Here is a 12,764-nt window from a genome sequence, read left to right as displayed (position 1 = left end):
CTTGAAACTATGATTAACATAATATAACTCCTAAAATTGTGTAGAAAAAGTAAATACGTTTCTTGTTGTACCCTTTTTTTTCATTTAACTGTGATCTGTGACAGCCCAAGCTACTGTTATCTTTAGCCTACAAATCGAAAGTCATAGAACTTTTTCTCAATGATTAACTCTGTAGACAGAGATAGCTACTAACAGATGGCCATGATGCATCCAAATGATGAAGTATCACACATAATTGGCCATTCCATCACTCTATCTACACAGATATCATAATCTAGTCAGGACATTCCGCTTTTAAAATTCAGACTTTTGTTGTTTACTCAAAATACACCGAGAAAGTGAATGAGTCAGATCATAGGTTGGGGGGAATTTGTTTCATTACAGAGGCAAGAAAAATTATAAAAAAAAAAAAAAAGGACCAGAAGGGCAAACGATGTTACTAGTTTTTACAGCCTCATAATTAATCAGTGTCAGGACAAGTGAGAACAGAGACCTTAACCTCAACACATATATATCAGCACAAGGAATTCCAAATGTAACAACAGCTCAGTTTTTTTCAGTTGCAAAAACATATATTTTAATGGAAAGAGAGATACTGACGAAGACGGTGAGAAATAGAGATGCTTCTTTCTCATCCTATCTCAGACCAGATAACAAGGCAACACCAATTACTACTGCTGCACCTATTGAAGATGCCACTACTGAGCTTAGCATATTCGATGCTCGCAAATACTTCAATGATGATGACAGCAGCAACAACAACAACAACAATGCTAACAATATTCAAAAGGTTAGCATCAGCAGAGTCTCTCCCATGGAGAGAATTCCAGAGAGGGGTGATGCCATCATCACAGAAGCAACCAGATACTCCTCTGCTTCATCCTCTGTGGACAGCTATGCCCAAATCAGAAACTACAGAGCCCAATCGTTCCACACGGCAACTCCAACGGCTTCCTCAGAAGCCAGCTGGAACAGCCAGACAGGGTTGCTATCTCACCCTCCAGGGGCAATCCCTGTCTCAATGCAAAACCCTCAAAACCCTAAAAACCTCCCAAACCCCAAATTCTCCAAATCAATTTGGCTCCTAAGGCGGAAATGTCCTTGCACGGGGAAAAAATCAGTTCGAGTCAAAGAATCAACACAAGAATCCAAATCTCAGATATCGCAACAAGAAAGAGATTACGAACATCACAACAACAACAACGTTCGTAATCACATCACACCGAATAATTGGATTCTGAATCAAACCCCAGCACCAATACCAGCATTAGCACCAGCAACCGCAACAATTGTCGCTGCAAAATCGCAACAATTTAATAATTCTAACTCTCACAGAGTTGTTAGCTCTGTGAGAGTACCGTTCACTGATGGATTCACTTTCCCTGTGCTACACCCTAACAATTCAATCTCGAAACTAAAACTCGCGAACGTTAACAGCGTCGTCGAGGAAGATCCGCCGCGTGAATCCCTGGAGGTTTTCCGTCCGCCGGACGAGCCGTCTCCGAATCCGTCGCCGAAGCAGCTCAACTTCCCGTTCCCGGCGAAGGCAAACGTCGTGGAAGACGACGCCGCGAGCGACGCGAGCTCCGATCTCTTCGAGATCGAGAGCTTCTCCACCGCGACGCAGTCGACCTACCCCGCCGCGTACCGCCGCAACAGCAGAGACTCGTTCGACGAAGCCTCCGCCACCGCCTCCGCTTCCGCCTCGACCTCCACCACCGCCACCGCCACCTCCACCGCGACAGGATTCTTCTACGGCAGAAGAAGCATGGACGAAGGTTCAACCACTCCAACGATAACCGAATGCTACGAGCCGAGCGAGGCGAGCATCGAGTGGAGCGTGACCACCGCGGAGGGACACGACGACGCCGTTTCCAACGGCGTCGTCGTCGAAGAAAAGTGGAAGCGGAAAGGTGGAAACGGTTTGTTGGTGAGCTGTCGGAGCCAGAAGGCGGTTAGCGTGGGGCCGCAACCGGTGAAATGTGGATCAGAGGGACAAAGAAATGCCACGTCATCGTTATCATCACATGTGAACGTGATTGGGAGTGTAAATAAGCCACCACTTGCTCATGCTAGGGGTCACCGCAACGCACCTCGCGTGTCGCTTGCTTTCGCGACATAGCCATTTGCGTTGCGCGCGCGCGCATTCATGCACCTTCTCTTCTTCTCTCCCAAACAAACAAGACCCCGAGAATAACGTCCGCGCGCGCTTTTTCCGTTTTGTTTGTTCCTTCCTCCGTTTTGAATTATTCTGTCGCCTTTTGTTTTCCTGTTCCATTTATATATATCCGTTGGGGTCACGTTCTTTTCTGGATAGAATGTCGTTGTTTATGAGATATGATGTTTTTTTTTTATGTTGCAAACAATTTTAATTTGAGAGTTATGCTTATAAAGTGTAAACAGCCATTCCTTGAACTACCATAGGTGATTTGTGATTGATCAGATGATTATCTAAGATCCTTGTATTATAAGTAGATAATTTTTTCTCTCTCGGCTAAAATATAATTTTCATTTCATTCCACTATTTTTTAAATCTATGATTTTTTTTCATTTTTTTAATTAATATATTTTATTTTTTATTTTCAAAATTTTATCATTTTAATCTTGTATTTTTCAATTGAGATATTTAATCTCTTATTTTTAAAATAACCATAATTTTAATTTTTATAATCAATTTCAAACGTTAATTTGTATAATTTGTAAGCTTAAAATGACACTTATTTATTTATTATTCATATGATAAATGCTTTTTTAAAATTATTTAATCAGTAACAAGTTTAATTTATTAAAAAATTGTTAAGTTAATTAATATCACATATTGCAAAAAAATTTGAAAAAGAATTTCCCTTCAAATGTTTTTTATTCTTCTCTTTGTTTTTTTAATTTCTAAGATAATTAATACCACAAATTGCTACAATGAAGGGCAATATTGGGTTAATGGTCAGGTAGTATTTGTTTTAGCATTCAAATATGTGGCATGCACCGATGAAAAAAGAAAACCTACATAGTGGAATTTGAGCTTAATTCCATAAATGTTCCGTACAATATCGTAGATTTTTTTTTTCTTCCCGTAAACGTATGCATGTATCTTGCGTATACAGTAATAATATGTAGAATTTGTGGGTCCTGTATTATTATCGGGTCTACATGCAAAATCACATGGAGTTATTGATTATTAATTGCATTTGGAAAATTCTAAACCTTCACGTGAAGATTGGGTGAGAGATGAGAAGAATTAAATATGATAAAAAAAAAAAATGAGTATGTGTGAGCATAATTATATGGTTTAATTGAAATTTTTGCCTGAAAGTTTGGTTTTGTTGCAATTTTATTTCCATTTATATTTTGCTTCAAAAAGTTGTCAATTTTGACATTCCTTCAATTGTTCGCTAAATCTTTTTACTGTTTTTCAAAATAATAATTATAACAGCCGAATCAAATTTCATTAATTCAAAGGCACATGAGGTACCAACAAACTACAACCACAACATCTCTTATAAACAAACCAGGTAACATGAGATGCAAATATGAAAAACAATCATAACATAACTATTCCCACGTAAACCCTCCGCAGCTTTGCATTAAAAGTATAAGAGAAACGTTAGCTATAAATCCTCTAACACAACAGAAAATTGCATAAAACAACAAAAGAAAAATTCTTATAAAGCCTATCCATGATGCGTGTATATGACACTAGCTAGCTAATCATCCAAAATTACCCTTGAAATTGTGTATCCAAAAAATGATGTAGCTAACATCCATGATCTAAGTGTGACTATCTCCATGACATAGTCTGAACTAATTTGTGCATTATTAAAAATGATATCATTATGATGGCACCATAAGGACCAAATAAACGTTAACCATGCCCCCACTGCAAAACCCTTGCTTTTCCCTTCCTTACAAACTCGTTGTGCTGCCAGAAGTGCATTTCCATATTATTTGGCAATAAAAATTGAAACCCAATCCATGCATATATAGCTGCGACTCCAAATGTTCCTAGCATTTCTCCTGATAGAAAATTGAATGGTAGACCCCAAGTTATTAGACATCAAACAAGAAAAAGAAGGGACAAAATTTAAAATGTAAATAAGATAAATAAATAACATGATATGATTAAAAAATTATAAATATTAATGAGATGTTTAGAGTGGAAAGAAGTGTATCAAATATCAATCATTACTATACAAGGCCACGAAGCAATGCATATATGCAAGTTTGTTTAACTATTTAAATAAAAAAAATATTTCATTTATATCGTTATTATTTGTTATTTTTCGTTCAAAAAAAGTTTGTTATTATTTTCACTTAAATTTGTGGACCACTAAATTAAATGGTACATATGTCTAGCATACGTAATAACGACATATAGAATTGAATATGTGGGTCCTATTAATATTGGATCTAATACAAAATCACATGGCATTGGTTAGTACATTTGGATTCTATATGTGTAGAATAATATCATGGAATGCAAAAAATTCAATATATATATAGAGCTGGCTAGGCAATTCATTTGCGAGTTGAAATTCAAAAGGCTATTTTATACTTGAATTCTATTTTATGTTACATTTACTTTTCATGAAAAATAAAATAAAAGAAAAAATATAATTCCTTTCTGTTTAAAAACTTACGAAAACAGATCTAAGAATAATTTTATCAATCTATATAATAAATATTTATTATTATTTTATTGACTTAATGATTGTTTGGTGTGCTTTCTGATCATAAGAATTAAGTAAAATGATTTTTCTTGATATATAGTAGGAGCCGTACGTATGGAGATAGATATTGACGTATCTCTCGTGATGAAAATTATTGGTGTTATTGACAAACTTTGAAAGTTTCATTATTAGTTATGAAAACTGAATATGAGTTATTTTGTAATATTTAAAATTATTTATTTATACAAAATTAAAAGGTGTAAGAAATCAAATTAAATCCAAGAATAAATTTTAATAATTATATGTATAGACTGACGTAAGGTATTTAATTAGAGTTTATTTATTGTCGTTAATATACTGTAGATATATACTTGCATAAGTTGCATTCTCTTAGGCCCTTAGATCATTAGTTGATTTACATAAATACAACTAACCATTCTCGATGGCATTATGAATGTAGGATACTGATGTAATCTTGTGTGGGGATAGGTATCTTCTTGTACCTTGTCCTATCACATTATTTTAATAAATATAGATTATTTGTAGATAAAAAAATATATTCAATAATTATATATATATATATATATATAATCAATGGTGGATCCACATTATAATGAGGGAGTGCAAATGCATTTCTCATTTTTTTTCAAAAGTATATATAAATATGTGGAGTGTAGATTTTTTCATCCTAATTTTGTGTATTAGACTCTCCAAGCTCCTATTTCTTTACCTCTTTCATAATATTAATTATTATTTTTTACTATTTTAAATAAATTGTCCCCTCTAATTTAGGATCCTAAATTTGCCACCGTATATAATATATCTTTATTAATATTTTTATTGATTTAGTGATTGTTTGGTATCCTTTCTGATCATAAGAATTAAGTAAAATGACTTTCCTTGATAGTAGGAGCTGTTCCTATGGAGATAAATATTGACATATCTATCGTGATGATAATTAATGGTGTAATTGATGAACTTTGAAATTTTCATTATAGGAGATGAAAAAGAATATGAATTAATTTGTAATATCTAAAATATTTATTTATATAAAATGTAAAGTATATATTATAATATAATGTGATAAATGTCAGAGTTGATAAATATATATTTTAGCTGAATTTATAATAAAAAATAATTTTAAAAAACTTTTGATACAGTGATATATTATTTATTAGAAATCATGAGACTGGTCTATTTGAGCAGTGAATATTTTATAGTTCCCTAACTTGATTCTTTCCCGAAATCAATTAATTAAAGTTGACGTGATTAGTTGGATTATATATCATAAAACTATAAAACACCATGGAAAAATGTTACGTATAACAACAAAATAATTATAGGTTCAATATATAAGAAGTTATACATTTCAGCTTTCGTTGTAGAAGAAGCTAACTAATTTTTCAGACACCATGCATCTTCGAAACAAATATAGAGAATGAATGAACGATCTTATCTGTATCTGTTTTTCGATCATTTTAGTTTCTAACAAGAATTTTATTACTTCTAAAGCAAAAATAGATGCAACACTTTATACCTTCTTTAGCACGTGTACTGTTATAGCTAAAATCAGTATCGAAATCAATCAGAACCAAATAATGTTATCATCTCACATGGCTTAACAGGGCATCCTTTAACTTTGCTATGTGCATGGGGCTCAGACTTTTTCAAACTAAAGAGCGATGCTCCTAATCACCAAGGCATACATGCATCTTACATCAAGTTAATGGATGAAACACTCTGTAAATACTTATTATTATTTTTTTCTTTTTTATCATATTATATCATTATTAAAAGTACGTGACATTGATAAATTAGTCATAAAAAGATAAAAAAAATTAAATTTAATTATTGAATACTTAAAAAATACAACAAATTAATATTAAAAATAATTTAATAACAGATTAATTATAAACTTTATTATTATGTGAAATCGACCTTAAAAAATATAATTTATTATTAAATATTATAATTTAATAATAAAATAATTTCATAAATTTTTCATACATTCAGAATTAAATTTATATTTTTATCCTTTAAAATTAATTTATCTTCGTATTACATTTTCAAGGGTTCGAGCCTTGGTGCAGCGGTAAAGTTGTGCCTTGGTGACCTGTTGGTCATGGGTTCAAGAATCAATTTTGCTACTTATCCTATAAATACAAATTAATATATGAGTAAGTGAGTGTGTGTGGAGCATGCATTATTTAAAAATTAAGGGTAGGAAACTGATTTGTGGCCACATTTACAGCTCGTGGATTTAGGACTAGACGTGAGGAGTGGATTATGTATCAGCATCATTACTTGAGCAAAATCTATCTCAGTGCACCATTTGTTGACATGTAATGGACATAATAATGCATGGGAACTATTCCACGAGTTCAAGCCACAGACAGAGAGGGACAAAGACTTTGGATTTGAAGTGAAAGGGACGTGAGAGACGTATTGACTAGTCGAACCAAATGGTGGTGGTGACAGACTCACCTCACCTGGGTCCATTCAGATCGTCACAAAAAGAAAACAGAATCATTTGAAGGGCATCCCTGAAAACTGTGACTTGTGAGGAACAGAGATACCAAGACTGCCTGCTAGAGGCTATTGGTAATTGTATTCATGTCTATCTTTTCAATTAGAACATTTCTAATAGTATGTGATTTTTTTAATACATTCTAATCATGTGGAGGCTCATAATGAGAACAAGTATTAATATCTTGATCTGAATTAATGTAACTTGATTCCTAACAACAGCTATTTAAAGAGGTGTCGGTTGACTTGAGGGCAAGTTTAACTCTTTTCTTTTCTATTCTTTTTTATGAATGTAAGGTTGAAAATCTTACATCAATTAATAATATAGTCAAAATAATATATATAAATAAGAGAAAATTTTTATCTTATTTATAAATTAATTTTATAAAATTAAATTAGATCCAAAATTGGTTATGTTGTTGAACATATTAATATTCAATAGAATAATACTAATAGTAGTATAATCAAATACTAGTATAAAAAAATTATACTTTACACTAATAATTAATATTAACCTAGTGTATTTTTCACATTCAGAAGAGTTTATTTATGTTTCTTCTTTACAAATATAATATTTTTTGAGCATTTCTAATAATATCAGATTTTATTCCTATTTTGACATTTCTAATTTTTGAAAATTTAGCCCTTATTAGTAAAGGATGAGAGAAACTTTCTACTTATAAATCGAGAATATTTTTGGGTCACTATTGAATCATCCACAAATATTCAATCTTACAAATTTTACTTTTGAAATGATTAATCCTCAACATGAGGATGTGTGTATTGAAAATATCACATCAACTAGAAATATGACCAAATTAGATGTCCAGTCATGCAAACTCATGAGGGGTGTGTGTTAGTAATACACATCAATAGTGGTGGAGCTTTTCACACAAAGTAAGAATTGAACACAAATTTTTCATTATAAAAGAACGAAAATTGACTTAGATCATGTAGTTGTTAGACTTAAAAGTGAAAGTTTTATTAACTTTTTTCATATTAATATATATATATATATATATATATATATATAATAAGTTTAATTTTTAAAAAAATAACAAAGCTTTTATTGTCTCTTATCTTAATCATATGAAATATCTTTTCTCTATTGGAATAGTTTAATATGTGCTTATATTTTTCATTAATTTCTTATTAATTTGTTTTTTAATTTTGAGTTACAAAATTTTGTTATTTATAATTTTGAGTACATTAATGTCTTATTCTTTTAGCCCCCTCAAAATATTTGGTGAAACTCCATCACCACACATCAACTAGTGATATTACCAAATTAGAGTATATATATAATTAGATAACAACTCTCACTTTATAAGTTAGTTTTATAAAGATGAGTTAGGTCCAAACCAGATACATTCCGTTATGATTCTGTTATGTGTCACCCCATACATATAATGGAATCACGATTCTATTTTGTCTCTCAACAAAATGAAATTTCTATTCTATTTGATCTAAATGTAAAATAAAAATACCTCAAACGAAAATGGAAATGAAGGCCAACTAATGACAACCACATGCAAAAATGAAAATAAGGCCTAAAGTGTGCCATGAAATGAGGTTACAAGCGATGCAAAATGAGGTTAAGTAGGTAGAGAACGAAAAAAGAAGGGGAAAAGGGTGGGGTGCACTGTAGGATTGCTTTTGATGAGAGGGGGGGAAGGATATGTAGGGAAATGATAGAAGGGTAGAATTGTTCATTTGCCTATTTTGAGAAGGATGGAGGTGGAAAGAGCAGAATTGAGGTAGAAATAGCAGCACTCGTATTTGAATAAAGGACTTGGGCCACTTTGATTCATGCCCAATAAGGATAAACGTCAGTGAATTAGCAAATGACAATTGCTAAATGCGACTCCCATTTTTACTTATACACTCCCTCTATATTTTTAAATTTTTTATAAAATATCCTCTATCGAGAAATTAAGTTTGGGAATTTATTTTTGCAATGGATAAACGTTCAAAATATTCATTTGAATAGAAGGCTTGAGCTACCTTAATCGAGGCTTAATATGTTTAAATATCATTGAATACATAGGTATATATTTGAATAAAGGGCTTGGGCCCCCTTGATTGAAACCCAATAAGGATAAATGTTATTGAATCAGCATATGGCAATTGTCACCTTTACTTATTCACCCCCTTCATATTTTATTTAAATATCCTTTTCAAGAAACTAATAAGTTTTAGAATTTATTGTTGTAATAGATAAATATTTTAGAAATTCATTTGAATAAAATATTTATTTTAAAAAAAATTATAAATTCATTTGAATAAAGGGCTGAGGTCACCTTAATCGAAGCCTAATAAGGATAAACAACATTGAATTAGCATATAATAATTGATAAATGCAGCCCCTTTTACTTATACATCCCCTCCATGTTATTTTTTTTAGAAAAAAAATCTCTAAAAATATCCCTCATTTAGCATATGATAATTGCTAAATGAAGCTAATATGCTTTATAAAGAACTATACTCTCCCTTTCCCCTTTACCAATTACTATTAGCTTTTATAAATAAAACATGTGACATAAATTGACAAAAAATTTAACCTATAGTTCTTTTATTTAAAATATAAAAAAAAAAAGTCTCAGAATCTCAGAATTTGCTTTAGGTCCCACGTTGAGCTGACTCTACTCATATTGAGACTTTCATAGATGTAAAACATAGAATCCTAAATGCAATTCGTTAATAACAACACTGCAAATCAAAGGATTTAGCTTAGAAGCATCTCTCATGCCTCATTACACAAGAAACAATTATTACAACAATAAGAACCCTTTAAGTAAGTCTAACAAGCTTAAAGTAAGAAACTCAAAAATAAGATTCTTCTCAAATTCTTGTAAGCTTAAAGTAAGCGCTAGAGTTCTACAGATACACCATCAAAGCTTGACTTGTAATGGATCATCTCAAATTCATAATTTGTCTCAAATATTCTTCTTAGCGCTATAAAAATAGTTAATTTGTTTAATTTTAAAATAAATAAGATTTTTTATTATTTTGAGATTTAAAAAAAATGCTTTTTACAAAACATCTAAAAATAAATCAATTTTTTATAAATTCTTCTAATCAATTTTTAAAAAGGTTAGACAACCAACCCATAAACATCGTATCTTCAAACCACGGAATTATCTAGGTTTCATACGTAAAGCATCAAGGGAGAAAGCAGAAATAATGTGGTAAAATTTCAATATGCTGTATGCATTATATCTCAGTTTATAAATAGAAACAAAGCACATACGAAAAACAGAACAGAAAAGAGTTGATAGTTAAAGAAAAATGACAGAAAATGATAAATTGAACAATGTTACTCGTTCATTTTGCAAGGATGACAATCATAATTTATCACAAATCGATGATTTTCATGACCAATACATATATCTCTTTTTGACTATATCAAATGGATACTAACTCTTGGCTCTTGCAGAATCTTCTATCCTATGATATCCTCCAACCCATTATCTAGATCATCATTTTCTCTTTGCTTTTCCCATCTCACATGCCAAGTTGATGTATCTTCTTTAATATCTGATGATGAAGCAGCAACAGTGGAAACTTGGTTTCTAATATTGGGACGCACAAATAGAGAGAGAGGAAGTACAAGAGAAGCCATGGCATGGAGAATCAAAACCCAAGTTTTTTTTTATACTTTAATTTAACCCAACAAACAACTAAGCACTGTGCAAGTGCAAGCATTTGTCTTCTTGTTCATTCAGCAATCAAAAATAAGAAAAAAATATTTGAATTAAAATAAAGTGATAGAGGTATACGACTTATACATATTTTTAAATTTGTATTCTTTTTTCTCTTATTTTTTTCGCAACAAAACACACTCCTAGTGTTCCACAAACAAATCAGGTGAGTTTCGATAATGGAAAATGTAATTTAATCATACATACAATTTTTTTATAGGTTTATGAGAGATAAAATATTATTTATAATAAATAATATATGGTATTGACTTAATTAATAATATAATATTATTTATATTGTACAACTTAATTAAAATATATTTATTAGTACTAAATAGATATGTATCGTTTTACAATGTTATTTATGTTAAAATATTTTTTTTTAAATTCATATTTGTTATTTTGAGTATTAATATAACTTATATATTTGTTTATATGTAGTATTGCGTTTATAGTATATATATTAGGCCAAATAATTTTCTAACTAATCAATATCTTTTTTTCTTATGAATTAAAGGGCAAGTGTTCAAAAAAAATTATTGATACAAGTGATTCGACACTTAAATTTTTTAATTAATACCTAAGATTTGATATTTGACTTGAGCATGAAATTGAAATTAAAGATATCATTTTATCCTAAAATGAACCCAACATGTGAAAGAAAACAAGTTGGTTGTCAAATAAAACAAATAGATTGCACTCAAGCTCATTATTAGAGTCGGACAAATGGGTTTGTGGGCTACTATTAGTTGTTATTCATAAGTTAGTTTGGTATTGAAAATTTGCAAGGAAATAGCAATGTGCCTCCAATTTATGGTTCTTTTTGTAGAAATTGTACATATTTTTCTTATTGAGTGATTTTATAGAGTAGAAACTCCAATTTTATGACCTAATGTTAAATCCAACTCAGTTTCAGGCCAAAGAAGAGAAGGTAAAAGTTGTTGATGACTCACTTAGCGAGGCAGATTGACTATGCGAGATGCATCCACTTAGCGAGACATCCAGCTCGCTTAGCGGATGGGAAACCCTAGAAGAGGATAAGTTAGAGATCCGCACGCCCAGCGCGCAACCAACCCGCCCAGCGAGGACCTTGTCTCTTCTTGCACTTAGCCGCCCATGCTCGCTTAGCAAATTTTCACTTACTCTCGCTTAGCGAGACATGCTCGTTAAGCGAGCCTTCGGAAGCTGAAGAGTCCAAGAGCCTTTAAAACATTGAAGTTGGTAGAATTTCAAGAAAGAACGGGTTGAGAGCAGTAAAGAGAGCTTAGCTTCATGAAAAATAGAGAGATTTAGGGTTGAAAGGCTGGAGAAGACATTCTCCACCATTTTCTTCCATTTTTCTCTCACCAAAAATAGTTTTCTTCTTGTTTTGTGAAGCTTTGCTTGTAATGGAAGGCTAAGCCTCTTTGTTGGGGAGTTACTACTAAACCTCTTGATCTAATACTATTACTATCTATTTAATGTTATTTTTCTGTGTTCTTTGCTTCTATCTATGCTTATTTTACATGCTTGTGGCTTGATCACCCATTTGTATGTGTAGTTAGGCTTTTTAGTATTGGACAAATACTTTAAAACCTTAGAACTTGATAGAGCAAGCTAGAAATCTGTATGTCTAGGAATAGAGTGCAGTGATCTAGTTTATTTTACACTGTAGGCTTAATGCAACTCTTTTAGAACAAGTTTGTTGAGGAATCAAGAACAAAGGCTAAAGAGAGTTAGGCTCATTTATGTGAGGAAACATGGTTTGAGTAATTTCTTAGTGTGAGAACACTAGGATAATGTTAAATAGAAAAAAACACATTTTATACAGCAAGAGAAATTCAGTAGGACACTCCCTAACGCTTTTAACTTGATAGTTTTCATTTTTGTTATA

The 12,764-nt window shown here is 31.6% G+C and overlaps 1 protein-coding gene across 1 annotated transcript; it reads left to right on the top strand.

Moving 5' to 3' along the window:
* Positions 1 to 180: 180 nt before the first annotated feature.
* Positions 181 to 2,309, top strand: LOC114406567 (protein PHYTOCHROME KINASE SUBSTRATE 4-like). The gene has a single exon (XM_028369308.1). It carries the CDS (start codon positions 581 to 583, stop codon positions 2,120 to 2,122), a length of 1,542 nt encoding a protein of 513 aa, XP_028225109.1. The 5' UTR covers positions 181 to 580; the 3' UTR covers positions 2,123 to 2,309.
* The last annotated feature ends 10,455 nt before the right edge of the window (positions 2,310 to 12,764 follow it).

The sequence above is a fragment of the Glycine soja genome, chromosome 3 (assembly GCF_004193775.1).
Source record: "Glycine soja cultivar W05 chromosome 3, ASM419377v2, whole genome shotgun sequence".
NCBI classification, from domain to species: Eukaryota; Viridiplantae; Streptophyta; class Magnoliopsida; order Fabales; family Fabaceae; genus Glycine; species Glycine soja.
Note: the sequence above shows the minus strand (reverse complement) of the source record. Positions and strands in the feature narration are given on the sequence as shown.